This window comes from Lynx rufus, unplaced genomic scaffold, assembly GCF_022079265.1.
Source record: "Lynx rufus isolate CCGP_SWC_20201006 ecotype Redwood Valley unplaced genomic scaffold, mLynRuf1.p SCAF_6, whole genome shotgun sequence".
Lineage (NCBI taxonomy): Eukaryota > Metazoa > Chordata > Mammalia > Carnivora > Felidae > Lynx > Lynx rufus.
This window is the reverse complement of record NW_025814878.1, coordinates 51,247,285-51,273,167: the sequence shown is the minus strand read 5'-3', so window position 1 is coordinate 51,273,167 and position 25,883 is coordinate 51,247,285. Positions and strand designations below refer to the sequence as shown.

The 25,883-nt window shown below is 40.5% G+C and overlaps 1 protein-coding gene across 1 annotated transcript; it reads right to left on the bottom strand.

Annotated features, from left to right (window-relative positions):
- Positions 1-858: 858 nt before the first annotated feature.
- On the bottom strand, positions 859-3,790 carry POPDC3 (popeye domain containing 3). Its single transcript, XM_047101455.1, has 3 exons — positions 3,306-3,790; positions 2,153-2,261; positions 859-1,140 (listed from the first exon to the last, which is right to left on the bottom strand). The coding sequence occupies exons 1-3, from the start codon at positions 3,788-3,790 to the stop codon at positions 859-861; spliced, it is 876 nt and encodes a 291-aa protein (XP_046957411.1).
- Between the last annotated feature and the right edge of the window lie 22,093 nt (positions 3,791-25,883).

Genomic DNA, 25,883 nt, shown 5'->3' with positions numbered 1-25,883 from the left:
GAGAGAGAGGGAGAGAGAGCAGGGGAGAGGGGCAGAGGCAAAGAGAGGAGAGAACCTTAAGCAGGCTACATGCTCAGCTTGAGGTAGGGCTTGATCCCAAGATCCTGGAATCATGACCTGAATTGTCACAACCTGAGCCAAAATCAAGAGCCGGTTCATGTGAAATTGAAATACCACAGAACGCTTTTACTATTTGTTCATGGGTATTCTTTTTAGTCAGTAATTATCATGCAGCTTTGTTTTTCATGAAATGCCTTTTTAAAAATATGTTATTGTAAAGACGAAGCTGATAGATTACTGCAGCAATAAAGTAGACTTCAAGATTGACATGTTATCATCTCTTGCATTTATTCTACTTTCCACTCATATTAAATACCTTTACATTTAAAATAAATAATTGCTGCCCACCACAAGACTACATCTTGCTTTCCTCAGAGGCTGTAGCAAAAAGTGAATTCTGGAAACACTGATGTGGACGGTGGCAACCTGCTCTCATGCTGAGAGCACTTTCTGGCTGCTTCTTGAGAAGCAGTGCCTAACTCAATAGGGCAAGACATAAGATTTGAATAAATCTGAGGAAATATTCGAGAACGCAAAATTTCATTTCCCAGTTCTGACACAGAAAAGGACAAACTTCCCGTAGTTATTCATCCCCCCCCCATTTATTCCAATAAGAAATACAGAGAAATTTGTAAACTTTATTCGCAACGCAAAAGTTGAGATGAATAAAGCAGCTGGCAGCGGCACCTTGCCTCAGAGTCTGAGTTATAAAAATACTGGTGAGCACAATTCGCTGTATTTCATCTGGGGAATGATGAAGAGAGTCTTTTTATAATTAAAAAACTACACACTTCAAAGTCATTTATCACAATACGGTCTGGAGTTCCGGAAATGTTCTGTCAGGGGTGATTTGGGTAGTTTTGGACTTGACATTTGATAGAAGTTGGGTAACCGAATATCGTAGTGGTATGTTTTCCCTGTATATACTCTGTCATTCAAGGCATAGAGTTTATCTGCAATGTCACTTCCAATTAAAACTGAAAACAGGCGGGAGATGTAACGATGCTGAGCGAAGAGCAAATATAATTTCTTTCTCCTCCAAGACACATATCGACAATCAGTCTCTGCTGTGAGGGTCACCTATGAAAACGTAAGGGCACAGAGAAGATGAAGATTAGGAAGCAAGACAAGTTCTGCCACTTCTTTTTTGCCCCAGTTTTAAATAAATTTCACTGGCTGATTTTTTAGGTTAAAAAAGTTCACTGACCCACAATATATGGTAAAAACAGAGAAAAACTACTATATATATTTATACTACATATATATGTACATGTATATATGCACATATAATTTATAATGCAAACAATCACAATGTTGTGCCCGTTTCCAATTTAACTATTTTAAAACCTGCCTTTTACTAAAGTGAGAGCTACCTGATGTGAAAAACTAATAAAGTTGGCTAATGGTTAGAGAAGTATTTCCAAGTCAGCCCCCCAAACTGCAGACATTTAACTCTAATTGTTTCTGCAGTACAAAGCACAATGTGTTTACCTATTCTGCATATGTATATGATTTTATATTTGTATACACACATGTATGTTGCATGTATTAATCAATACACCATAATAGGTAGAATCCATTGAAATGATTACCTTTCAAAAGTACCAGACACAGTAGCAGAGTAGTGACAGTAAGGTTGCCACTTTTTTTCTCTTTTCTTTTTTGCTGGAGAATAACTGAAATCTATTAGCATTTAAAATTTTAAGCATCACTTACTCTGTAATAAGGGCAGACTTCTAAATTCTTGGTGTTTTTCTAAACCGTCAAAATGGCAGTGTTTACAGTCAAATCTCAATTAATCATATTTTAATCCCCATATATGCAGTTAAGCAGAAGAAAATTTAAGAATATCTATCATAGACTCCTTTCTGTCATACACAATGCCCATTCTTCTTCATGTCACTGGACCTGTACAGGGACAGTCATCAGCAAGGGTCAAACAGAACCGGGAAGTCGTGTACCCTGCAAAGTACATTCCAGAGTTGGGTATAAATTATTGCTCTGTCACCTGCTGTTTTGTTTGTTTGCCTGTTTTTAAACAAACGTTGTTTGGGAGAGGCAGTGTTCACTGTGGGGCCCAGTTATCCCTTACCTGAAAAATGCCTTCCTCTGTGGGTCTCAGGGAGTCCCACTCGGGAGAATCCAGGAACTGGAAGGGGAAAATGTAGTGCAGAAATTCGCCGTCAACGGTCACTCGGATCCTACCCAAACACAAAGAACATCACTTGTGAGAGAAGGAGAAAGCAAGCACATGATTGGGGGTAAGTGCAGAGTGCAGTATTTCAAATCTCTCATAACCTTTTTGGCTTTTAAAATTTCGTAGGATGAATCTTAAACTCATGCATGCTAGTAAGTGACAAAATCTGTAAGATTCATGGACTGATATTCCTCACACAGTTAGGATTCTGGAATATTGGTGAAATTCATCAGAAACTATATCACGGTGTACCTTGATGACATGGGCCCATCTGTGTGCATACGTTATACTTCCAGAAAAAGTTTCAATGCGCTCAGTCAGATTTTAAATTTAGTAGAACACTGAAGAACATAAAGGAGTACTACTGTAAATGCCTCTGTAAACTAAATGTTTACACTTCTTAAAGACATGAATCATCACATTATTGTTTCCTCCCCCAAACTTTGTTTTCAAAATTTACATACAAATATAAATATAATATATATGTGTATATATATATGTATGTATATATATATATACGTATACATATACATACATATATACACACATATATATATGTATGTATATATGTATATATATACATACATATATATGGTGCACCCCCTGCTTGTAAAAAGTGGACAATTCTAGAATTCTCCGAAAAACATCGATCATTATAAACCTTAAATGTTCTGTATTACCTAAAAGAGCACCCTATCAGAGACTATTTAAAGTACTTTGCATGCCAACATAAGTATTCTGTTCATTCAAGCTGGCATCATCCTCTTCCTGACCCTCTGTGATTACCTTGGAAACAAACAGCACATGCAGACAAACCCATTTGTTCATCTTATTTCTAAGAAGAAATATTAAGGCTCTAGATTATATCCTGCTTCAAGTAAATAACAGCATGCACTCTAAATGCCTATGTATGTGTCATGGGGTTTCTCGTACCTCCCAGTGCCACATATTATCCTCTGTTGAGATGGAAAAGTGCAGCAGAAAGAAACACCAGCTAGTAACTAACAGAGGAAATAACTGAGATAGAGCAAGCAGCAAGAGTACAAACCTTCCCGAAACAAGAAGGGAGAGCTTATCAATGGAGGTTTTCCCCTGCATGGCGTAACAGTGTTCCTTTTCCAAAGTAACCACTTCAGAGCTCAGAGCAATTGTTCTGAAGACAGGCAAAGAGGTCCCCAGAGGCTGGAAAAGGGAGCTGTACAATAGCTGGAATTCGCGAGAAAAAGTTATGCTGCGAACTTGATAGGCAATGTGGACAAACTGCATGAAGCAGATGACGAACAGTACAAAATTCCAGGAAAATATGTCGGCTGCACAGACGTCGACCCAAGCCCAGACGGCAGAGCAGAGAAAACCCAAACCCAGCAAACTGAAGACGTAAAGGAGCCCAAAGAATCCACTGCCACCCATGAAACCTACTACAAATAAAATACTGGCGAGATGATAAATGGCTCCTTCGGCCTCTTCCTTCCAGGTGCTGCAGACTGGGTGCTCATCTATTAGGTTCTTCCATAAGCTTGAATTTCTTTCCATGGCGGTACTACTGTCTGGTTCACTTTGCCGTTGACGTTGAATGATATCGAAGCAAGTAATTAAGTCCTTCACTCTTCCATCATCAGAGTTTCGCAAAGTCTTTAGAAAACCCGCGAAAGCCTGGGCAATGGAGTTGTAGTGATTAAGGGTTTTGTGTGTATGGATCTTGAGAAACTAAAAATCCCATGCTAGCTTCTTTAAGTTCATTTGGGCTCCTGATTTAGATCTAGTCCAAAAATGTTTTGTGGTTTCCTGGACAAGAAAAAAGGAAGGATCTAATTACACAAAAATCGAGAGGTATATTTAATGAATCACCAGCATTCAAACTGACATCTTATTTTCTGTGAAGTTGGAATATTTTAAGCATGAATGCTGTCAAATGTTAAGTTTCTAGGATATAAAATTTATATATTTAGGGTTATGCTTAATAATAATAATAATAACAAATTATTTACAGAATTTTAGTATTTGTTAGAATTAGCTACCCACATATCTTCCTAGGAAACTAGGTGCTATAATCAACTAGTCTTCATAATAATAGCTCGGTGTACCTCAGAATCACTTATGACAGTGACTAAAAATACAGATTCTAGGCTGTTTCCAGGCATATTGAGTCAGAATCTCTGAGGGTGAGGCCTATGTGTTGGTATTTTGACAATGCCCCCCACATGATTTTGATGTATCAACCCATGGCATTTCATGGCCCACCCTTTGAGGGATAACTGTTTGACAATGTTATTTTCTCTTTACAAATGAAGAATTCAAGGCTCAGAGAGGTCAAGTAATTTATCCAGGCCGCACAGTGGTTGGGGTAGAGCAGAACTTCAGCACATAAGCCTGTATGCTGGATCCAAACATATGGCCTCTCATGAAAGATATTTAAGTTGCGCACTGTAAGGAGCCCTGATAAAACAATAAACATAAGAAACACATGATTAGGTGTTGGATTTTAAGAGCATAATAGTAGACTATGAATATGTTTAATGAGTTAGATAAAAAATACTTGAGAAATGTAAATTCAGTTCTACTTTACTGTGTTAGAGCCTGTCTCAGGTCAAAGGTTGCGTCCATGTAACTAAATAAATATTAAAATTCCTGCTACTTACACATTTATTTACCAGATGGTCAAAAAATGTTACCGACTTGTTCCTCTGCGCATATATTCTCTACCCTTTGAGCCATATGGTAAGAATGCTAATGTGTGATCTGAGTCAGGAGGGATTTAACCAGGATGATGGAGCTGTAGGATGTGCATCATTTACCACCAGGTTTCTTAACAATAAATAGTTTCGGTGTGAAGCATCCATTAGATTGAATTTTTAAGTCATAATAACATTCAGAAGCCTTGAACTTGAGTGCTATATTTAGTGTTTTTATTTTGGGGCTAGATTATCTCCAGAACACCTGTTAATGAAGTATCAGATAGCACAGATCTTGTCTCGTAGGAAAAAACAAAACAAAACACATAGACGTGAAAATGACTTAGCTGAAGTAAAAAAGGGAACCGTAAGTATGATCACCAACAGGACTGGAGATAGGAATAAAGGAGCCGCTGTTGTTGGTTTTTCATCTTGGACAGTGATTCTTTTCTCAGCAAATAACGACTTTAAGAACAGTGCCAGGTGAATCATTACAAAAAGAAAAACCAACAAAACAACAAACCTATAACTTACACTGTTATTTTTACTTAAGCTACTTTCCAAGGCACTTTAAACATCCCGTGGCCCCTAATTACTGCCTTCCCCTGTCACTCTGTGAAATGATGAGGTTCGGGGCAGACCAGCACCCTGAACATGTTTAATTTCTCCTCTTTAAACACAACACAAAATTATATATACTACTGGATATTCACAACAAAGGAAACAAATTTTTAAACACAATGAGCAGTGAGAACGGCAAAATACCAGACTGCAAATGTCAGTCTCCCTGCTGTTTTACTTTTAAAATGAGGGTGTTTTAAATTAATCAGTTCCTCAGGATACCAAACGTAGCCACTAAAGCCAATGTTAAAAAGCACTGCTGGCAGGGCTCTGAACTTCGGTTTGAACTTCCTTAAAAAATTTATAATCCTCAACAAAAATGTTAAAATGATGCTAATAGAAAAAGGCCACGCAAAACCCTTGTGGCAATTCCGAAAGGAGCTTATGGGAATCTTGTGCCCTGAAGACCCTGACTTGGGGGGATAGATTGGGCCACCTGCATTCCAGGACCGTGACCCATTATGATCACAAGCACCGCGCTTCCGGCCCTTTCCAGTGGCTCCTGTTTCCGAAAGCTGCTACCAAACCATCCTCCTATCCTTGACACTGTATCACTCAACTCAGAGTGCTGACTTGCCCTGATTAAATTACTCCACACCCAGCCTTTCTCCACATGGTGTTTTTATTCAGTCACCAACACAGATGTATTTTATTAGAAGAGAAAGAACTGACAGGGGCAGGTGACGGGCATGAGTGTTCCTCTGACATGTGCCAGCAGTACTATAGGAACGCCGAACATGATTCATCAACCAGCTGCCTGCTTGAAAGGCCTGGAGGCCTTAAGTCATGTTTTTGGGTAAATAAACGCCGAAATGCCAGAGGGGCAAGATGGATTTCTCAGGCAAAAAAAGCCCATCTTCCCTGCAAAAGAAGCTAGCGCACGGACATTCAAAATGATGGAGGCAACATTAAGTGCAAATAAACACAGCAATTCCAACCTGCCACTTTTCTACTCTTTAAATCGTATGGCCCTGAGTTATAAAGGAATAAGGAAATTTAAAGGAAGGTACAAGGGTGCTACCTGAAATGTGACATAAGCTTGGTGCCAAATGATTAAGACTAGCTCAGAAATTGCATGTATCTGTTCAGAACTCATACATTTATTATCTCATTGCATCACACTTGTTGCCACGAGAGAAGCAGAATCTAAATCATCATGCCCTGCTTACAAATGGAAAAAGCAGGCCACAGGATTGTCTGAGTAACTGGCTTCAGGCAAAAGAGGCAGTAAGTCACAGCAGCAAGGGAGAAGACCCTCTCCACTCAGCTCCCTGTGCTCTCCACCAGGAAGTGCAGCCTTTTAAGGCTGTGAACCTGACATGAATGTGTTGGGAGACAGTGGGATATTCTGTCAGGACGGGTTTGCCAGGAAAATAATAATTCTAACAGTGAATATTTAAGATCTTCCATATCCACTCGCACTGCTCAATCCATAATGTTTAGGGTAGAGCCAGGGAAATAGATATGGAAAGCCGCTCATGAAATAATTTGCTCTATTATTCAACATTGACTGACCGCCTCTCCTAGACTCTGAAATTCTTAAGGGGCAAAGACAAATGGTTTTGTATTTCTGATTCCTGGCATGCAATGAATGTTGATTGAATATGCTGGTTTCAAGGTGCAAGGACTCTGCCTTCTCCGTTCCTACTCTCTATCCAATTTAATGAATGTTGTAACATCTTCTGCCACCCAGGGGAAAAGAAGCAGGGAATATTTCAACATCCAAGACAGTTCAGTACAGAATCACTAAGGAATTGGGACACTACTTATTTAAATGTCTGGCACAGCTCCAGATTCATAGGGGAATCCTTTCGTCTTCCTACAAATTGAGTTCCTTTAGAGCAGCTGAATACTTAATCTGATTAAAAACAACAACTCTCATAGCTAGTGGTATTGAGTTAGTGTTGGTTGCTAGGCAACTCAGAAGATAAAAATTCCATCAATATTCTACCAATTAATTGGAAGAGGTCCTAACTTTGGCATGTGTTTCATATGCAAAATCATAATTTACTTAAAGCTGGTTTTCTCTACTTCTCCTCAAGGAGGTTGGACTTATGTGCCAGACATACTTAAAAACTATCTCATTTAATCTTCACAACAAGCCCATAAGAAAGGTATTATATCTCAATCTTACAGATGAGGAAATTAAGACTTAGAGAAGGTAAGCAAATTGTTCAAGGTCACACTGCTAATATTGGTACTAAAATTCCACCCAGTTCTGCCTGATTCTGAAGCTCACAGTCTAAACCACATTTATTATTCTGCTTCCACAGCACCAGGATTTAGAAAACACAGGCATTAGTTTCCTCCTTGCCACCTAGGTGAACCCAGGCATGTTTATTCATTAGTAAAACAGAGGTAATATCACCTATTCTGTCTACTCTGCCGGGTGCTAGAAGATTCAAATGAGAAAATCTATATTAAAACTTCGTGGCAAATTTTAAAATAATATAGACATGGAATCACTGTACTTGTTGCTTATATTTTACAGAGCTGAGCCATTCGCAGAATATAGTTTTTAAAAACTTTCTTTCACCCAGAGGATTACAATTGAAGACAGACATACAAATGTTACTTTTGGCTGCTACCCAACTTTACATTTTAAATTCTAAATTTACTCATTCCTGCAGGGGCGATCTCTTATTCTTCTCTATCTGTGTCCTGACCTCCTACTGCTGGTAGATGTAGTCCCATAACCAGCCCACCCTTGAGTCTTTACTCTCCCATGGCCAAGAAGCCAGTCTCTGGAAGCCAACAATAATCTTCTACCTATTATTAGTGTTCCGGGCTTCCCAGCAGGTATCCTCAAACCACTTACATCAGAATCACCTGGGTGGCCTGGTAGACTATCCCTTCCCTGGCCCCATGCCAGAATCACTGAGCTGGGAAGGATCCGGAAATACACCTTTCTAATAAGCTCCCAGTTGATTATTATGCACACTAAAGTTTATTCTACATTCTACCTTTACTCTACATTGTTCCTGAATGATTTCTGAATTATTCTTGCTTGTTTGCAGGACCTCAGCTTTGTTCATTCCTGGTTGTGCTTCTATGCTGATTACTCTGTGTGTTTTTGATCCCTCACTGTCTGCCCAGGGTGGTAGTCCTGGTGTTAGGGCACCATTCTGTGTCTAGTGTGTTCAGTTAGCATTATTACTTAAAAGAAAGGTTCTAGTCTTAGCTGTGCCCCTAAATAGCTGTGTGACTGTAATCTTTCTAGACCTGTTTCCTCATTGGTAAAATGAAAGAGTTGGACAAAATAATGTGAGGTCCCTTTTAGCTCTAAAATAACATGACTCTAGATGATAAGGAATGGGAGACTTTTTCTAGCATGAGTTAAAATACAGAGCTGAGTGGTAGAACTGAATTAAGACTGTAGATCTTAACACCAGGGTTGTGAGAGGGGCCCCACTCTCAAATTGCTTACTTAATTACTTACAGCCTGTGCTGGGGCCCAGGCACTGGCATTTTCTGATGTACAACCAGGGTGAAGAACTATCAAGGGGGTTGAGTGAGAGACACCAGAACATTCTGTGGAGCAAAGGATCTAATTTTAATTTGCTGTAAAGGCACATTTTCTCCTTCTGTGTTCTCATTTGCATGCTTTGCTCAGGTGAGGAGGCATTTTCCTTCCTCAGCACTCATCATTCCAAGAGGGCTCCAGGCTGGTGGATATTCTGCAGTAGCCTTTACTTAACAGGGTGGCCTGAAGTGCACCTTCTAGCTCTGAATGTTTATGGCCTTTATTACCTGTCAGCATGGTTTCCATCACATGTTATATTGACCATGATATGTATTTCCTTTTTAAAGCATCATAATTTGTTTATTCTTTTAGTCGGGGTACATATTCAAGTAATTTTCTAAAAGAAGTGAACATAGTATTTTATTTTATTTATTTATGTATTTATTTATTTATTTATTATGTATTTATGTATGTATTTTGAGGGAGAGTGTGTGCACGCTAGCACAGGCAGGAGAGGGGCAGAGGAAGAGGGAGAGAGAATCCTAAGCAGGCTGTGCGCTGACAAGGCACAGCTCGAACTCACAAACTGAGACGTGACCTAAGCTGAAATCAAGAGTTGGACGGACACTTAACTGGCTACCCAGACACCCCAAACATTTTAAAATATCAGCTTTAATGTTTGGTTATTTTATGTGTGTGTGTGTGTGTATGTATGTATGTGTATATACATATATATAGAAATATATATGGAATTTCCCTCTGTCTAGAACACAGCGAGTCCTCAATAAATGTTCATGGACTGGTAAGGACAAAAAATGCTTGGGTATAAAAGCCGTGTTCGAAATACAGTTTTGGAACAAACAGGAAGCCCAGGTGAGATCTAACCAATACCTGAATCAATGATTTATTTGTTAGACTAGAAAGGAAAACATATATTATACTATGAGGAAGAAGTGACAGGAAGAAGTGTTTCTATTGAGATAGAGGAACAAAGAAGGGTTGAAGACCCTTTGGAATTGTAAGAGATCCCAAAGTTCAGAAAGAAATTAGAGGAAAGGGGAACACGGTTTTATCTTCAAGTAACCTAATACTGTTGGTCTAGCAACATAGTTCACAGCAGAAGATAACGGGGAAGATGGAAGGATCTTTAGCAGTTACTATTATGCAGAACAATACTTAAGAAATACTGGGGTTGGCAAGATTATCTAGAAAGTGAGTGCAGAGAGAATTGAGAGTTGAAATTAAATGCCCATGATCAGAGGGCTTAGAACTCTAGAGGTGTGCTGTCCAATATGGTAGCTGTTAGCCACACGTGGCTGGTCTGAATTGAAATGTGTCATACACATGGATTTCAAAGCCTTAGAGCAAAGATAAAGAATATGTCATTAATAACTTTGATCTTGATTATATGCTGAAATGATAATGTTTTAGAAATGGTCGGTTAAATAAAACATCAAAGTTAATTTCGCCCTTGTCTTATTTTTCAATGTTGCTACTAGAAAATTTAATATTGTGGGATGCCTGTGTGGCTCAGTTGGTTAAGCATCCCACTATTGATTTTGGCTCATTTCACGATTTCATGGTTTGTGGGTATGAGACCCGCACTGGACTCTGTGCTGACAGCGTGGAGCCTGCTTGGGATTCTCTCTCCCTCTCTCTCTGCCCCTCTCCTGCTTGTGTGCATGCATTCTCTATCCCCATCTCTCAAAATAAGTAAACACACAAACAAATAAATAAATAAAATTTTTTAAAAAAGAAAATTTTAAATTACATATGTGGTTCGCATTATATTTCTCTTGGACAGTGCTGGTCTAGAGCCTCTCACGTAACAGAGAAAGGAAATGAAAAAGATTTGGCATGACACTGTGCAAACAGTGCATATGTATAATGTATAATATAAGTGCATAAATATGGAAGAATTATCTAAGATTAAGAACAGAGTTGATATAAATGTAAATGATATTGGCTACAATATTCATATGCTACAGTCATCAGATGTTATCCATGGCATAGATATCACCATCTGGTTTCTGCCTACATAGGTGGCCAACCCCACTATAGCTCTTGGCCTCTTTATCCTACCAAGGAAGTCGCTACTTTTCCCTCTTGCCAAGCAATTATATCACAGTTTTATTTTTCACTGGAAATCTCAGACAGATAATCTCCTAAATTTCATAGTGGAGACTGAATTGTGGCCTTCTGGATTTCATAGGGTCCATACCAGCCTTTGCTTTCATATAACATATGAGTTTCTTCATGCACCATTAGGCTCCTTAGGCTAGAGTATGCCTTTGACCTTCCATACCAATGAGAGGTTGGCTTTTCTTGAGACTTGAGAAAATTAGAAAACATGCCTACAGTCTATGCTGGACTTCTCTGTTTCTCACGTCTTATCTAAAGTCCATTGATTAACTCCATCTGCGTCTGATTTCTCACTTTATCACATAGGCAGAATTGTAAGATGGCGCTCAAGATTCCTATCTCATTGGTGCACACATGCTATAATCCTTTATCCTTGAGTGTGGCAGAACCTATGAATGAGATGGGACAGATGCTTTCTTGATTAGATAACATGATACAGTAAATGATGCTGGAATAGTCACCTGTGATTATATTAAGTTACATAAGACTGTAGAACTGGAGAGGGACTGAAAATTAGAGATACATGTTCCTACTGGCCTGGAAGAAAGCAAACACCATGTTGTGAACTGCTTATGGGAGCAACAAGATAAGGGATGGTTGGCAGGCTCTGTAAGCTGAAAGAAGTCCCCAACTAACAGTTACCAAGAAAATGGGTATGTCAGTCTTACAACTGCAAGGGGCTTAATTCTGCCAACCATCTGAAAAGCTTGGAAGAGGACCCCAGACTCTAAAGGGAAGTGCAGTGTGCCTGAAACCCGGGTTGTAGGCTTTCAATGCCCTGAGCAGAGGATCCAGTTCAGCCATGCCTGGACTCCTGATCCACAAAACCTGTGTGATATTGAGCGCCCAGGGTAGCTCAGCTGGTTAAGCATCCGACTTTGGCTCAGGTCATGATCTTGAAGTTTGTGGGTTCGAGCCCTGCATCAGGCTCTGTGCTGACAGCTCAGAGCCTGGAGCCTACTTTGGATTCTGTCTCCCTCTCTCTGCCCCTCTCCCACTCGCACTGTCTCTCTCTCTGTCTCAAAAATAACATTAAAAAAATTAAAAAACAATAAAATAAAATCTAAAAAAAAATCCAACCCAAACTGTGTGATAATGGATTTGTGGTGTTTTCAGCCGCTAGTTTGTGGTACTTTGTTACAAAACAGTAGAAAACAAAACAAAACAAACACACACACACACACACACACACAATTATGAGTACTCACTATGCACAAGGCTTTTCATTAATCTAATAATCTACATTTTAGATGGAGTTGGAATACAGATCAACAGAGCAGAAGACACTCAATCCTGGCTAGATTTAAGTCTGGACAATCAGATAAGAACAGTAATACTTTTAAAGAATAGGGTGTGGAAAACAAGACACTGAGAGATGCCCTAGGAATTACATTTATTCACTGTGGTTCCCAGGACTATATTATAGGTTCTCCCTTCATGGAATCAGATAGCCCCAACACTATAAAGCCTCTGGTCACATGGGCAATTTCCAGAATCATTATGTCATTCGTTCACAACCTCTAGAATTCCTGGAATACCACGTTTCCTTGGGTGACTTCCAGCTTCGCCAGTTCTTGGTCAACTTGAGCCATACATATGGACTTGATGTCTACAGACAGGGCAAATACTTGAGGTCTCAGACACATCTGGAGAGTCACACTCAAAAGACAGACTACACTCAGACAGCTCTGTAATTCTTCTAATTGTGTGACTCCGCCAAGTTCAGAGGAGTTGAGCAATGGGAAATTAATGCAGTATCTAGTTGCCATCTTCTTTAACCTCATTTACTGCTATTACTACTACTATCACCAGCATCTAACAGTTAACCGAACACTTACTATGTGCCAGACACATTTCTAAGAATTTTAAAATATTATGAATATTATAATTTAAAATATTAAAATATTTAAAATATTAAAATATTATATTATGAATTCCCACGACTTTTTGAAGTGTACAGCTTTATTGTTCCCATTTTACTGATGAGAAAACTGAGGTACAGGGAAGTGAAGTAAGTTGCCTAAGGATACACAAGTGATGCAGCTCAGATTCACTCCCAGGCAGACAGATGCAAATAACGCAACCATTTGCCCTTTTAGCCACTGTGACACACTGCTTCATGTACAGTTTGGAGTCTAAGTATCTGGACTTACTGGAACAAATCAAACATTCTTGGTTTCTCCCTTCTGTTCTAGATTCAATGAACTTACATATCTTCTTAAGAAATTACAATTTTTGAGCAACACAGATGGATGGGAAGGTGGGTCCTATGTTGAATCACTGTGTCCTATAACTGTTGATTTGAAGAAACAACAGTAAACCGATTCTTCTCACGTATGTCATTTGGTCCCTTGTAATAAACAATCCCCGAGGCGCCTGGGTGGCTCCGTCAGTTAAGCATCCGACTCTTGATATCAGCTCAGGTCATGATTTCTTGGTTTGTGAGATCAAGCCCTGCACCGAGATCTGTGCTGACAGGACACAGCCTGCTTGGGATTCTCTCTCCCCTCTCTCTCTGCCCCTCCCCCCACTCTCACACACACGCTCTGTTTCTCAGAATAAACATTAGAACAACAACAACAACAACAACAATCTCCATGCTCTGCTTCAAGCTCTTCTGACTTCTCCACAGGCTAGAAATGGCACGAGCAGGCCATCCCTTTCTGAGCAGCTGCTACCAAGTCAGGCAGAAGTTCACCGGAGATTCCTGATGAAAACACAAGACAAGCCGGACCCATGGACCCATGAAACAGTCTCCCCTTGATATGAATCAAAGGTAGACACTTCCCCTTCCCTTTCTTCCAAGTGACTTATATGCAACAAATGAACTCACTTTTCTTATGTTTATTTAGCTCAGGTCCTCATGTTTCTTCCTGGCAAACATGCCTATCAAGTTCATGTGACCCAGCTAAATGGCTATGGTCATTTTTTTCTGGCTAAATAAGCAGGTGGACCACACACCAGGGTCAGTGATGTTTGAAACCAAACCACCCAGTACTAGTGCGAAAAGGAGCACGTGTGCAGGGTATGGTGATTTCCTTTCAAGGTGTTTACATGGAGACAGGAGCTTTCTCTTTGACTGTGGGAGACTGTTCCCTGTTTGGTCCTGAATCCACATGCTCCTCAATCTTTCCATTTCTTCTCTTTCTTTCAGCCTTGTTATTGGCTTTGTAATACTTGAAGTTATTCCAACCATAGAGGTTTCTCTTTTTGCAGCACTGCCTGTGGATAAGCAATGTGGATTATTCCCTTATTTCTGCTGCTCAGGAAATACACAAATTCTCTTGATTCTTTCAGAATGTTTGATTATTTCAAGTTTCTCTTCAATATTGAAACTTTCCTTTTGCATGCACTATTTGACATTATGAATCAAGAGGCTTAGACATTCTTGGTATGCTAAAGGAGTGGTTTTTTTTTGTTTTTTTGTTTTAATTTTTTTTAACGTTTATTCATTTTTGAGAGATAGAGACAGAGTGCGAGTGCGGGAGGGGCAGAGAGAGAGGGAGACACAGAATCTGAAGCAGGCTCCAGGCTCTGAACGGTCAGCACAGGGCCCGACGCGGGGCTCAAACCCACAAACTGTGAGATCATGACCTGAGCCGAAGTCAGATGCTTAACCAACTGAGCCACCCAGGCGCCCCAAGGAATGTGTTTTTATACAGAAAAGTTCACAGGTGCAAAGGAATAGCAAAACACAGGATAATGTGTGGTGAACCAAGGTAGCTGGTAGATGTTTCAGGTATATGTGTATTTGTGTTTTGTGTACTCCTACCTAGCTTAGGTCAACTGGCTATAGCTTAATGCGTCCACCTGGTATTCTGGCTGAGTAAATGATGCATGAGCAAGCACAAAATGTGTGCTATACTCACATTGTTCCCTGTGATTTCAATTGCATTGGCATTGATGCTTATTTTCAAAACAAACATAATTGTGTTATCAACTTTCAAATGGCCAGGAAAATATTAGGAATATGCAATAATTCAATAAATCCCTGCCCTCCCGGAGCTTGCATTTTAGTGAAATTCAAATGTTGCTACAATTTAAGCCTAAATTATGAGATCTATCTTAAATAGCTAAAAATATCTCTGATATGCAAATAAACTTAGGCTACTTAAAACTCATTTAAAGTCAGTTGTTGCATACTAAATTTTTTAATAAATACTGTACTACATTTTAGGAGATCGTCTAAAGTCTTAAAAATCAAATGCAAACAAGCTTGTTTTTTAGAATATCCACCAAAGATTGAAAACAAACAAACAGGCAAACAAACCCTAGAACATTGTTATGTGTCCCTGGAGTAGCATGTAACACATTAATACATATGTATTAATTAATACATGATCGATATCCTTGTATTTGTATAAATGAAAATAAAGACATAGAACCATCTTAATGTCAAAGATGATGATTTCTGGATGGTGGGATACTACTTTACTTTCGTCTTTGTATATATCTGGATTGTCTTCATTCTTTATAATAGTTTCATAAAACAATAAGGTGATTTTGTATTAATTTGAAAATTTTTAAATACAAAAATCCTGAATAATTAAAACCCAGGAACCCAACAACCAGAAGTAAAAAACATCACTGTCTTTTAACAAATCTTTTTTATAATAAAAAAAAATTTCACAAAAAACTGAAGATCACCATGACTATTCTCAGGTACCATTCTCCATCCACTCACTCCTTATATATAATTGTGTTTACCCTTCCAGTCCATGCAAAATAATTTTAAAATTGCAATTTAAAATGAAATGCAAGATTAGAAATGTATTTTATGTGTTTTTTCCCAGATCCATACTTAAATTTTTTTTCTGATGAATAATTTTAAACATATATAAAAACAGAGAAAATACTATATAATAAATCTCAATACACCCATTACTCAGATTCAACAATTATCAAGATTTTGCTACAGAGTTTTTGAAATTAAAAGCAAAAATTGTAACTAGTGTTTCATACTATAGTTTGCTCAGTCCATAAACACAACACCTACTAAGGGAGACAGGGAAAATGACGATTAATTGTGCTCATACTATGTGCCAGGCACTAGGTCTTCCATTTACTGACCCTTTAAGGAGTCACAAAAACTGTGCAACTTTAGTAGTTTTATCAGCATTGCTGGGAGTGAAAAATGAGGCTCAGAGCAATGAAGATTTTTGCATAGGCTCAACCAGTTGATTGTCTTTCTAGAACCCATTTCATAGTGTGTGTAAGAGTCACCAGAGATTATGGGGCGCCTGGGTGGCGCAGTCGGTTAAGCGACCGACTTCAGCCAGGTCACGATCTCGTGGTTCGTGAGTTCGAAACCCCGCGTCGGGCTCTGGGCTGATGGCTCAGAGCCTGGAGCCTGTTTCCGATTCTGTGTCTCCCTCTCTCTCTGCCCCTCCCCCGTTCATGTTCTGTCTCTCTCTGTCCCAAAAATAAATAAACGTTGAAAAAAAAAATTAAAAAAAAAAAAAAAAGAGTCACCAGAGATTATGATTCTGTTGAAGAACACAAAATGAGAATATCTCACTTTGGGTCTGTGTGAATCAATCCCTGTATTCTTTGGGTTGGAGGAGGATCCAGCATTGATGCAGGGGCTTTAAGTCAGCAACTTTTGGTTTTTTATTTAATTTTTAAAAATACCTGTTAAAACTTACTTTAAGACATTTTCCTATAACTACTTAGATAAAAGAAACATTTCCCCTTTTCCTTTAAAAAGTCAAATTAGTGATTCAATATACTCTTGTACACTCTTACTCTCTATAGCTCATAATCACTGTTGACCAACAACCACAATTGGGAAAAACAATTTCAACTGCAATTTGCAGGCTTGCAGCTCTATCATGGAGATTTCCAAAGCAGTTTTGAAACTTCTTGCCTGCCATGTTGCTTACGTGTTGTTACGCTCATACATTACAGCAAACACTTCATAACCATCTCAACCATTCTTGAGCTTGACTATTTTAAGATAAGCAAATGTGAATGCTCCAGTGGGTCAATGCTATTAGTCAGTCTTGCCATAAGAAGCATAAGAGTTTGGTTTTCCATGACACGTTTTTATTTAATGGCATAGAATGTCACCGTTTAGAAGCACAGGATGCACAATGATTCAGCTATTTTGAGACACTGTGGAGACTGCAGAAACTCAAGTATCCAGTGCCTCCCAGTTTATGTGTATAAAATTTTAGGACAGAAAACTGTCTTACTCTAGATTGCGACTTGTATTTGTATCCTAAACTCTCCAGTTTTGAGGGAAGGAAGCCTTAAAGATCATCTGGGATCAGCCAGACCTCTTCATTTCGCACATGTGGAAAGAGAGCCAATTTCTGTTTTATTTATGTCTTCTTTCACGTAGTCCTTGTTTGGTTTTCTTTTGCCACAAAGAACAATGCCAAGTTACTGTAGTGTACTGTCACACAAGGGACATGAGCATGCACCAGTCCCTGGTGACAGAAAAGAAAACAGCCACCACCAAACCTTAATATAAGCAGAGACCAAGAATTTTTCAAGGCTGCCATAAGATGCAATTGCTCTGTCCAAGCTTACAAATTCAAAATACCTAACTACAAGAGTTAGAATAAAAAGTCCGGACGGGAGACTTCCCATTCTTGCCGCTGACTAAATAAAATCAAATTATGTTCAAAAGTGGGCTTCTAATTCTACTTTTCCATTTATTACTCACATGTAGAACTTTTTCACTTTTTGCAAATGTCTTCTGGCTAAAACAAAAAAAAAAAAATTTTTTTTTTTTTTTTTTGGCCATAGTCCCATTACTGTGCCTTTAATCTTTTTCTAAAATACAGACCCTCAAAATGTATTATACCTCTGTAAACGACCTTGGTGGTGGGGTAATTTAGTGGTTTCGTTACCCCCCTCCTTTTTTTTTTTTTTTTTTTTTTTTTTGCAAGGAGAATCCCCAAATAGAGAAAACAGGTCAGCGTGACCTTTGATGAGGCAGCTTTCCAGTGTTCCCAATTCAGTGTGAAAACACTGACCCTAGTCGGGCCCTTTGCAGACGAGGGACAGGAACTCCCTACCGCTGCACGACTTCCCCAAGGTGAAGCCTAAGACGGTCAGGGATCCCCTTGGACCAGCTTTTCTCCCTCGGAAATGCGGTCTCTTTCCTTGGGCTCCAAGGTGCCTGGGGCAAGAGTGGGACCATCAGAAGATCCGGGGGAGAGACTCGCCCCCAGGGCAGACGACAGGAGTTCCCAGCGGCCGGCGCGCGCGGAGCCCACAGCAGCGGACCCTCAGCCGGCGGAGCTGCGAGCGGCGCCGCCCGAACTCCCGGGCTCGAATTGGCTTGAGCGGGGCCGGGAGCGGAGGGGCGGCGCGGAACACAGCGCGGCGAAGCAAAAGCGCTCCCGGGGGTCGGCGGCCACACAGCCCACACCCCGGGGCGGGGCCGGGGTGGAAGCCGCGCCAGCAAAGTTGCAGCGAAGCGCGAAAGGTGCGATGGTGCGGACAGCTCCCGGGAGGCGGCAGCCGACGCGCCCGTGGCTCCCCTCCTTACCTTTCCTTCCCCGGCCCTGCGCCGAGCTCCGGCCTTGCGCCCTCAGAAGTTTCCCAGCCGAGCACGCTGGGCCCGGCTGGCCGGCGCCGAAGCCCCGAGCGCCCGGCTGGCGCGCTCCTCGCCGCCCACCCGGCCGCCGCCGCCGCCCACCCGGCCGCCGCCGCCGCCCGCCCCACGCCGGGACGCACAGTGACCGCAGCCCATTCCGGTGCGGCGCGGCGGCGCAGGCGGGGGCCGGGCACGGGCGCGCGCCCCGGGGCGCATGGGGAGGGCGGGGGCGGCGGCGGCCGGCGCGCTGGGGCCGGGGCGCCCGAGCTTCCCGGGAGCAGACGGCGCGGCCACCAGCTTGTAGGACTGCCGATAGACCGGCGGCCGCTGCGGACCAAAGTTTGCAAAGACGGGTTTCCCCAAGTGGACACTGATCACGGTTAGAAAATAAGCCTAGCATTCGCTGTTCTACTAGGCAGAGAGCGTTGGAATTGATGACTGGGATGAAAAGCAACTCTTTGTGTGCCCTCTCCTTTCCGCACGCCTCACCCCCCACACCACAAACAAGATGAGATAAATGACCACAGTGGAGATGGAAGTTTGGGGTGTATAGGACAAAGAAAGGTTAATTTCTTTTTTTAGAGTTAAGTTTATTTTGGGGCGCCTGGGTTAAGCTTCGCACTTGGGCTCAGGTCATGATCTCACGCACTCAGGTGATGATCTCACGGGTTTGTGGGTTCGTGCCCTGCATCAGGCTGTGTACTGACAGCTCAGAGCCTGGAGCCTGCTTCAGATTCTGTGTCTCCCTCTCTCTCTCTGCGCCCTCCCTGCTGTGAGCTCTCTCTCTCTCTCTCTGTCTCTCTCAAAAGTAAATAACATCAACAAAATTTTTTTAAATAAAAAATAAAATTAAGTTTATTTTGAGAGAGAGATTGTAAGTTGAAGAGGGCCAGAGAGAGAGGGCAAGCCACAATCCTGAGCAGGCTCTATGCTATCACATGTCAGGGCAGAGCCCAACCCTCATCTGACTGAGCCACCCAGGAGCTAGGGAAGGTTAGCTTCTTGATTCAAATCAGTGGGCTTCTCAAAAAAAGCAAATGGGTGAAAAGCATAGACAACCATAGAAGGAACAATTTAAAAATACAAATGATTTTTTAAAAAAGTTCAAATTAGTATTAAACCAAATGCATGCAATTTAAGGCAAAGCTCAAATGTTATTTTTCCTCCTATGAAATTAGTGAAGTTTTGTTTTGTGTCGGTGATCAAACCATAGGGTGGTCCGTGAGGGGCCAGCCAAACACATAACTTGCATAGGGATTTCTGGTCCCTTCTCTCGGCACCCTCACTTGCCCTTCGTATAACCACAATGGGGACAGTCATTCCAGAAACAAACATTTGCTGAATAATCAATGTCTCTTTCTGTCCCCAGAATAACTGCAAAAGTAGTTAATATAAACTGTAAAATTAACCTCCTTTAACTGTGCTGAAACTGAGGGTAAAAAAAAAAAAAAAAGCCATATTCCTACACACTATACATAGTTAGAAAGCAGTCCACTGCTATGTCTTTGCTCTTACCTTCATTCTAGAGATTTACTCAGAAATGTTGAAATAATAGTTGGAACTGAATCTAGTCCAAGATTTCAAATATGTTTATATATTTGAAATATGGCCAGGGAAGTGAGAAGGTCACACGTTTTGATACCAGATGTACTCTGGGCTTAGACTTCACTTCTTATTTAGTGTTGCACATCACATTTTTTAAGGATTATGTTCGATTTAAAAACTCAGAAGCAGCAAGGATGTGTTTGTATGACAGATGCTACGGTGGCCCCATGATTCCCGCACCTAATGGTTTCACACCTTTGTGGGATCCCCTCCTTTTGAGTGCAGTTGGGACCTGTGACTCACTTGTAAACAATAACTATAGCACAGGTGATGGATGTCACTCCTGTGACTCATTTACGTTACAAAAGACTCTCAGTAGAGACTGCCATCTCTGGCTTGATGAAATAAGTGGCCTTGCTGGGGAAGTCCATGTAGCAGGAACTGTAAGTGGCCTTTAGGAGCTAAAAGCAGCCTCCAGCCAATAGCCAGCAAGAAGTCAGGGCCTTCAGTTCTACAAACACAAAGAAATGAATTCTGTCAACCATCTAAGTAACCTTGTAAATAGAATCTTCCCCAGTCAAGCCTCCAGATGTGAGCACAGACCAGAGGACACCTTAACTGTGGCTTTGTGAAACCCTAAGCAGAGGATCCAGTTAAGTCGTGCCTGGACTCCTGACCCACCAAAATTGTGAGTTAATAAATGTGTGCTATTTTAAGCCATTCAGTTTGTGGTAACTAGTACAGCTTATATGTGTTGTTTAGATATTCAGCATGTTAGTACACATGGTATTGTGCCTTCCTTGGAAAATTTTGTGTTAAATATTGCTGCTCTTTTGCATCCTGATTTTTCTGTTTATTATTCCTTCACATACATATCCCTGCCTGGATCTTCATTGCAGAGTCTCTCTGAAACAAAAACTCCAATGAAATGATATCCTATAGATCAAGCACAGGTCTAGGGCTCCCTAGGATTTCCAGCTGCATTTTTTTTTATTTTAAAAATTTTAATTTAGCGTTTATTTATTTTTGAGAAAGAGAGAGACAGAGAACGAGCAGTGGAGGAAGAGAGGGACGGGGAGACACAGAATCCAAAGCAGGCTCCAGGCCCTGAGCTGTCAGCACAGAGCCCGATGCAGGGCTTGAACCCACAAACCATGAGATCATGACCTGAGCTGAAGTCAGTTGCTTACCTGACTGAGCCACCCAGGTGCCCCTTTCCAGCTGCATTTCTACTTCAGAAATTATGTGTCCACAATCTATAGGTTTCATCCCTTCAGGTCCTTTGGGATATTCTCTTGGCTAAGCCTCTGAGGCTGGACAGAACCACAGTCAACTGAGCTCATGCAACTCAGAGTTGCAACAGCAGTGTGAGGAATACTGTGATAAAGAAATTAGGAGCAGATTAAGTACTGAACCAGGATTCATTTAATCCACTTACTCTGGGAAAGCTTTAATATGAAGCTTCCAGAGTCTTCCTCTTTCCTCCTCCTTGACCTCAAATTGTTCCTCTTCTAAACCTCAGTCCCTGAAATTTGTGCATTTGCTTGTGAATTGCCCCTGCGTCCAGATGTGAATCCAGCCTGGCTTGTTCACCAGCCCTGCTTCTTCCTTCCTCCTTCCCTCCCTCCTTCCTTCATTCCTTTCATCTTTCCTGCCTTCTTTCTTCCATGATTCTTTCATTTTTTAATCCCCGTATAATTGTGCATAGTTCTCTTTCTCTATATCCTCTATATTCCTTATTTGCTTTTTATTTTATGAATCTTTCATTATACAAGTAATACATTAATAGAACATCATATACTAATGTATATTGTGTGGCATCAAACTACATTTGTCAGCTCTCTTTCTCAGACAAAGTAATCGGAGCTTTTTTTTCCTTTCCTACATAATCATTCTTTAAAACTACTGCATGATTTTATCATATTATTAGTACATCACAATGTATCTATCCCCTTAACAATGTTTACCTTGTTGCTATTATAAGCAAATAATGTGTGCATGATTCCTTGGTCACATGAGTGATGATCTGCCCAAGGTAGATACCAGAAGTGGAATTCTGAGTACGATCATTTCATGTTTTAATTTCTTGTATTGAGGTATAATTGGCATATAACATGATGCTACTTTCAGATGTATAGCACAACGATTTGATATTTGTTTATTTTGTGAAATGATCATCACAATAACTATAGTTAACATCATCACCATACACAGTTACAGAATTTTTTCTTAGGATGAGAACTTTTAAGCTTTACGGTCTTAACTTTCAAATATGCAATAAAGTGTTATTAACTGCAGTCACCATGCTATAAATTACTATGTCCATTCTAATTTTATTAACTACTGATAAATTATCCTCCAGTGTGGCCCCGGCAGCTTACACTCCTACCAACTATGTTGGAGAGAGCTCCTTTGTCCATTTTCTTTTCTGCACAGCCCCGCTGACACTTGATATTACCCGACTTAAAGATTTTTGCTCTGGCTCTCCTATTTCTTTTCTCCTCTCTATTTTCTCATCCTTTTCTTCCTCCTCCTTCTTTTCTTTCTTTCCCTCTCTCATTTTCCCCAGCTCTTGTTCTCTCTCTCTCTCTTTTGCTCTTTTGTTTCCTCTCTCTTTTTAAAAGTTTTATAAATTTAATTTGTAAACTCATTTATTACTTAATGAAGATCATGAAAAGATGTGTCTGCAAATGTTCATTTACAAAGTCATTGTCAAAGGCTGCAGCATATTCTGTTTCACTGTGCCACCATACTCTGTTTTAGTTGGGGTAAAGTACCCATTACATAAAATTAACCATTTTAAAGTGTACAATTCAGTGGCACTTAGCACCCTTACAATGGTATACAACCACCACCTCTATCACATTCCTAAATATCTTCATCATCCCCAAAGAAGTGGGTATGGGGACCCCATACCCACAGAGCAGTCACTCCCCATTTCTCCCTTCTCCCAGCGCCTGGCAACTACTAATCTGCTTTCTGCCTCCAGGGATTTACCTATTCTTGATAGTTCCTACAAATGGAGTCCACAATATGTGACATCGTATGTGTGCTTCTTTCACTTTGCCTAATGCTTTTGGGGTGCATCCCTGCTGTAGAGTGTATCAGTACTCCATCCTCTTTACGGCTGAATAATGTTCCACTGAGCAGATATGCCCCCATTTGTTTATCCACTACCAGCTGATGAATATTTTAGGTTATTTTCACCTTTCGACCCTGGAGAATAGTGTTCCTATGAACATTTGTGTATAAGATTTTGTTTGTGAATATCTGTTTGTAATCCTTTTGGATTTATACCTAGGGTAGGAATTGCTAGGTCATATGGCAATTTTTTTGTCTAACTTTTTGAGGAATTGCCAAACTGTTTTCTAGAGCACTTGAACAATTTTACATTTCCACCAGCAAAGTCTGAACATTCTTATATCTCCACATCCTTGACAACACTGGTTATTTCCTGTTTTTTGTTTTTGTTTTTAATTATCCTAGCAGGTAGGAAGTAGTGTCTTGTTTTGGAATGTATTCCCCAATGACTAATGATTTTGAACATCTTTTCATGTGTTTTTGGCCACTTGCACACCTTCTTTGGAGAAATGTCTATTGAAGTCCTTTGTTTATTTTTAAATGGGTTGTTTGTCTTTTTGTTGTTGGGTTGTAAGAGTTGTTTCTATATTGCAGATAATGGATGACCCCTATCAGATATATAATTTTCAAATAATTTTTCCCATTTCGTGGAATCTTTCCACTGTCTAAATGTTTGTGTCTATTGTGAGGCAGGGGTCCAGTTTCATTTTTTAAAAGTTTCTTTATTTGTTTTGAGAGAGAGAGGGCATGAGCAGGGGAGCGACAGAGAGAATTCCAAGCAGACTCCATGCTGTCAGTGCAGAACCATGAGATCGTGACCTGAGCCCAAGTGGGACATGTAACTGACTGAGCCACCCAGGCGCCCCCTAGCTCAAAGCACTTCTTAAAGATGTCTAGACTTCACCTTCTTACTCTTCCAGTGCTCTTCTTATAGAAAGTCCTCGAGGCTTCTCTTCTGTGTGCACATGTCTGAGTCAAGGCTGTCAGAGCTGCTTCCAGAGCTGAAAGTAGCAATGTTTTTAAGTGGGTAGGAGCCCACGAGGCCCTAGGGCAGCAACAGCTGGGCTGGGGATTTGGTCAGGAGAATAGGAAACATTTTGAGGTGCAGTCCTGCAGAGTGAGCCATCCTGAGTAGCTAGATGACCCCTCAGCACCCATAAGAAACCTCAATCCTTTCTGTTTCTGTCTGAAACAAGTGCTGTGTGGTGTGCATAGCCTGTTCTTTAGTTTGTTTTTGGCTTTTTTTCCCCCTTTGTTTTTCCAAAGCTTTGTGAGTCATCTCTGTTTGAACATGCTGCTGGAGTCAGTTCCTTGAGAGATTTGAACACTCCAGCTTTTAGGCGAAGGTCACATCTTGTCGAAGAAGTCTGAACATTTTTCCACCCAGAAGCCCTTAGGCTCTGTGTTTCATAGTGGGACTACCTGCTTGGAGGAGACTGGGGATCTCTGAGGCATTCAAGATTCTTACAAGTTTACTGAACACTGATGATACCTGGAGAGGCTCTGGTTAGTTTAGAATTTCCACCTTGAGATATTTCCTGAGACATGAACAGTGAACTTCTGCATGTCCCAGTGAGGCCCAGGCAATTTTCAAAGTTTTACTCCTCATTTCAGGATATATCCTTATGTCTCATTAAGAATATGCCATCATTATCATTATGTAAGTTTTTTCCTGAAGAAGACCTAAAATCAAGAAATTAAGGATATAAATGAAAAATAGTTACTTTTTAAACGGTAAGTGACACTTATTGCTGTAAAGGTTACAGTTTGATTTAGACTGTCATTATGCAGCTGATTAAAGAAACGTAAACACTGATCTGTGAACGCATGGGTGAGAACCAACTGTAAGATATTCCTGTTCCAACTGACCAAATAAAAAATTAATTGTATTCAATTATATCTCAACAAAAAATTTAAAAACAATTGTAAAGAAAAGAAGGGAGAAAATGACAATAGTCAATACATGAAGAATAAATAATAATAAAGAAATGTATTTAAATGTTCCCTTATCAATTGAATTGGTTCAGATATATTCATTTGCCAACTAGACACTTTTTCTAATGTTTATTTATTTTTGAGAGCGAGAAAGACAGAGTGTGAGTGGGGTAGGGGCAGAGAGAGGGAGACACAGAATTGGAAGCAGGCTCCAGGCTCTGAGCTGTCAGCACAGAGCCTGATGTGGGGCTCGAACTCACAAACTGTGAGATCATGACCTGAGCTAAGCCGGACGCTTAACTGACTGAGCCACCCAGGTGCCCCACCAACTAAATACTTTTTTAAGTATCATAACCATTCTAAAAGGAAGTTCTTCTGTGCATCCTGTAAAGACAATAAATAGCTATAGTTAGAACACAAATCTTAATGTCTAGGTCATATAAGCAATTGTTCTTTCCCAGAAAATTGGATAGCTAACTGCTGTCCAACCTCTATTTCTTTTCCTTGTGTCAGAGAGGTTCTTAGAAAAAATATGAGGTCAGCAGTTGAGGTCCAGGTCAGCATTTGCGAAGAGGTCTCATTCTGCTCCGTGGCAAAATCCCCACACTCAGCCAGTCT

Bases quoted from the DNA above. Each gene is read 5' to 3' on its own strand.
- POPDC3 (XM_047101455.1), bottom strand. From the start codon at position 3,790: ATGGAAAGAAATTCAAGCTTATGGAAGAACCTAATAGATGAGCACCCA. The intron at 2,262-3,305 runs GTTTGTACTCTT...GTGTTTGGGTAG, and splicing joins TCCCTTCTTGTTTCGGGAAG to GATCCGAGTGACCGTTGACG. The intron at 1,141-2,152 runs GTAAGGGATAAC...ACGTTTTCATAG, and splicing joins CAGAGGAAGGCATTTTTCAG to GTGACCCTCACAGCAGAGAC.